Source organism: Halyomorpha halys, unplaced genomic scaffold (genome assembly GCF_000696795.3).
Source record: "Halyomorpha halys isolate HHAL.00 unplaced genomic scaffold, Hhal_1.1 Scaffold914.1, whole genome shotgun sequence".
NCBI classification, from domain to species: domain Eukaryota; kingdom Metazoa; phylum Arthropoda; class Insecta; order Hemiptera; family Pentatomidae; genus Halyomorpha; species Halyomorpha halys.
In genome coordinates this window covers 333,170-336,411 of record NW_027104636.1, presented here as the reverse complement: position 1 = coordinate 336,411, position 3,242 = coordinate 333,170, and the positions used below count along the sequence as shown (strand labels likewise).

The window sequence follows — 3,242 nt, the reverse complement described above, 5'->3', positions numbered from 1 at the left end:
TATATATATATATTTTAACAGTTGATTATGGGGGGAGGGGTATAGTCTCGTACAAAAGACACCCCTAACTATACACAATGTTCTTATTAAAAGAAAAAAATTATAACAAAAAATAATGATACTGGTATACTTAAATAAAACAAACAATTGCCCTCTAATGGTAAAAAGAAACAAGACAATTTGAAAATAGGACGAGAGAAGAAAAGAGAAAAAAAAATTAATTAATAAAATGAGTAATAATAATGAGTAAAATAAAGGTAGTGTGGCTATCAATTAATTTAATATTTATTATAATTTATAACAGAATGTCCTGTAGCATTCTGGGCTTCAGTCTTCGGGTTGAGGTTGGGTTTCCCAGGTTGTAGGTCACTGCTCCTTTAACTGTCGGCAACTGGGAGTGGAACTTCATGAACACAGAATGATGAACCTATCTCTACACTTAAAACGATTCCGATAACGAAGCCTGAAATTCAGAACTCTCCTTGGACTCTAACACAACCTGTAACAATGCTACATCTGTCACTTATGCACAGAAATAAGACCACATCTGTCAAGTATGAAGAACGGTTGTCACGTCTTCTAGAAAATATTCCGGATTATTTTTTAATATACACTGATGGTCCCAAACCCGAAAGCTCGACCGCCTCATCTTTCGTCACTCACGATTCAACCCACAAGTTTAAATTACATAAGTTATGCTCAATATACACCAACGAACTCCACGCGATAGCATCAGCCCTCCATTTTTGCTTTTCAATAATTCAGAAGACTATTGTAATAATTTCAGATTCGTTGAGCTCTCTAAAAAGATTGAAAAACATGTACCCCGAACATCCACTCATCATAAGAATTCAATCTTTTCTTCTAAAATTATCACAATAAGGTAAATCCATTATTTTCATATCTGCTCCAAGCCACATTGGCATTGTTGGTAACGAGCTCGCAGACAAAGCTGCCAGAGAGGCAATCACGCTCCCTGGCCGAGGGACCGCCGTTCTTACCCTTTCAGAACTCAGTACACCCCTTAAATTACAAAGATTAGAAAAATGGCAGGCCAAGTGGGATGAAACCAACGCACAGCAACACTATGCAACGGTCTACAAAACAATGGTTTTAGAATTTCGAGATCAATGTTTTGGATTGTCCAACTCTTTGTCCGGAATTCTATCCAATCGAAAATTTGTGGGGAATCATGGCTAGAGAAGTCTACGACCTACAGAAGCAAGAGATAAAAAATATTGAAGAGTTTCGCGCGGCGTATTTAAAAACTAATTCATACAATATAGAAAAAAAAACAATATAATCTTCGTTAAACAGTAGGAAGAAAACTGAGGTGGTATCAATCCATTAATACACCTGACAATAGAAAAACAAACATCGAGTTTATACTTATTAACAGCACAAACAAGATATATTTACAAAATCTGATATTCGTAAATGATCAAACAGATCAAAGGCAATTTAAAGCTTCTTGCATTTTTTTTCCTACCCTCCAAATTGAAAAAATAATTAATAAATAGGTACAAAAGATGAAGTTTCCTTCCTTTTTCTACCCATGGGTACTATACGAAACGATGGCGCTTTGTGCGCATTTAAACTATGTTGACCTGGGAGGGTCCGCTTTACTGGTGGTGATAAAAATTAGGTTCAGTTTGCAGAGCCCAAACCTCGTCTCATGGTAAGAACATTTATTACCAAGGGGACATCTCCATCTCTCTGGTAGCACCACAAAAGATTTTATGTGTATGTGCTATGCATTTACTTTTAAATTTTATACGGTGAGTCTATATTTTTTCACAGGACTGTAATTGAATATAATTTAGTTGATTTTATTTAAATAAAAAAAACAACCTGGAACAATCTATAAAATTATGTGTAAAAATATTATTTTTAGAATAAATTTTATTGTTGACCTATTTTAGTGATGAATTTCGCTTATTGTTGTAGACAAATACTGTTCCAGCAATATGAGCCAGTTACCAGAAGCAACAGGATTTTCTTCAAATTTCCGGAGATCCTACCATTTACCAGATAGGTAAACTATTCGATATGCAAAAATTTTTGTCAGTTTTTGTTTTCCTTCATATCACTTCAGTGTATTTAGATGGTCATTTTTGGGCTTAAAAAAACAGGGCTCAATTTACTTCAATTTATTCAGGGATCGTACTTGGGTATTGATGTTCGCACCAAAATCTTTAAAACCTAATTTTTACTGTCTCGATCCGCCAAATTACGTCTTTCTGAGCTTTGAAACCTCTCTCTTGAATTATCTCTTGTTTGAATAACGTTTATTAAATTTCTAGTAATAATATGAAAATCGAAATTGGGATTAATCACTATAATATTTATACTAGAATTTATATATGATATTAAAAAAATATATAAATAAAAAACAAATATTGGATAACTGCAAGTTACATTAATTGATGTAATAACGATGTGAATAAATCAAAATTGTTATATATATTTCTTTTCTTAACGTAATCAAATATTTCTGGAATGCGAGGGCTATTATTGTTTAGTAAAGTTGCCAAATAAAATGTTACTCGCTTCGGCGGTACATTTGCTAAAATTGGAACGATGCAGAGAAGATTAGCATGACTCCTACGCAATTTCTAAAACTCCTACTTTAGTCAAGTAATACATTATTACTTGTTGTAAAACTGTAATACGAAAAAAAAATAACACGAATGTTTTCGTGGATTGCATCAAATGATGCAGCAAGTAGATAAACTAAGTTCAAACCAATTGTGCATAAACCTTCAATCATAAAAAAAACAAAAAAACAATTAGCCCCTACACTGATTCGGAGAAAACAAATATGAATCTCAAACATTATGTATTAATAGGTCGGTAATAACTATCCATAATGGAAGTACTTCTCACTCCTCGTGTACATTGAAAATAAAAAACAGGAAACAGAAATAAAAATATAGTAACTTTATATTTTTTATTGGAACATCTTTGATTAACCGTAATGTATAAAGAGAAGATGCGGTCACTCAATTAGTAAAAAAAAAAATTATTGTGAGTCAACGTTTCGCCCCTCTTCGTAGAGCTTCATCACGGCAATACTACAACAATTAAACAAAACAAATATACAAACAACTAAAATAATGTATGTAACAACGTAAGAGAATAGATACTAAGAAATAAAAGTAAACTAAGGTATGGTTAAAAAGATTTAAAATTTTTATTAATTATAAAATATTTTATTCCATTTTTTGTATTTTACCTGTATA

General features: G+C 32.3%; 1 protein-coding gene and 1 non-coding gene across 3 annotated transcripts in view; both read left to right on the top strand.

Annotated features, from left to right (window-relative positions):
• LOC106687116 (uncharacterized) overlaps positions 1-3,242 on the top strand; it is a 19,837-nt gene that overhangs the window by 5,829 nt on the left and 10,766 nt on the right. For both annotated transcript variants that reach the window (XM_014430820.2, XM_014430818.2), the window contains exon 6: positions 1,948-2,035. In XM_014430820.2, coding sequence (XP_014286306.1) covers positions 1,948-2,035 — 88 coding nt within the window. The remainder of the gene's footprint in view (positions 1-1,947; positions 2,036-3,242) is intronic.
• LOC112210270 (U6 spliceosomal RNA) lies at positions 2,543-2,650 on the top strand. The gene has a single exon (XR_002945068.1). It is a non-coding gene; the product is annotated as a U6 spliceosomal RNA (small nuclear RNA).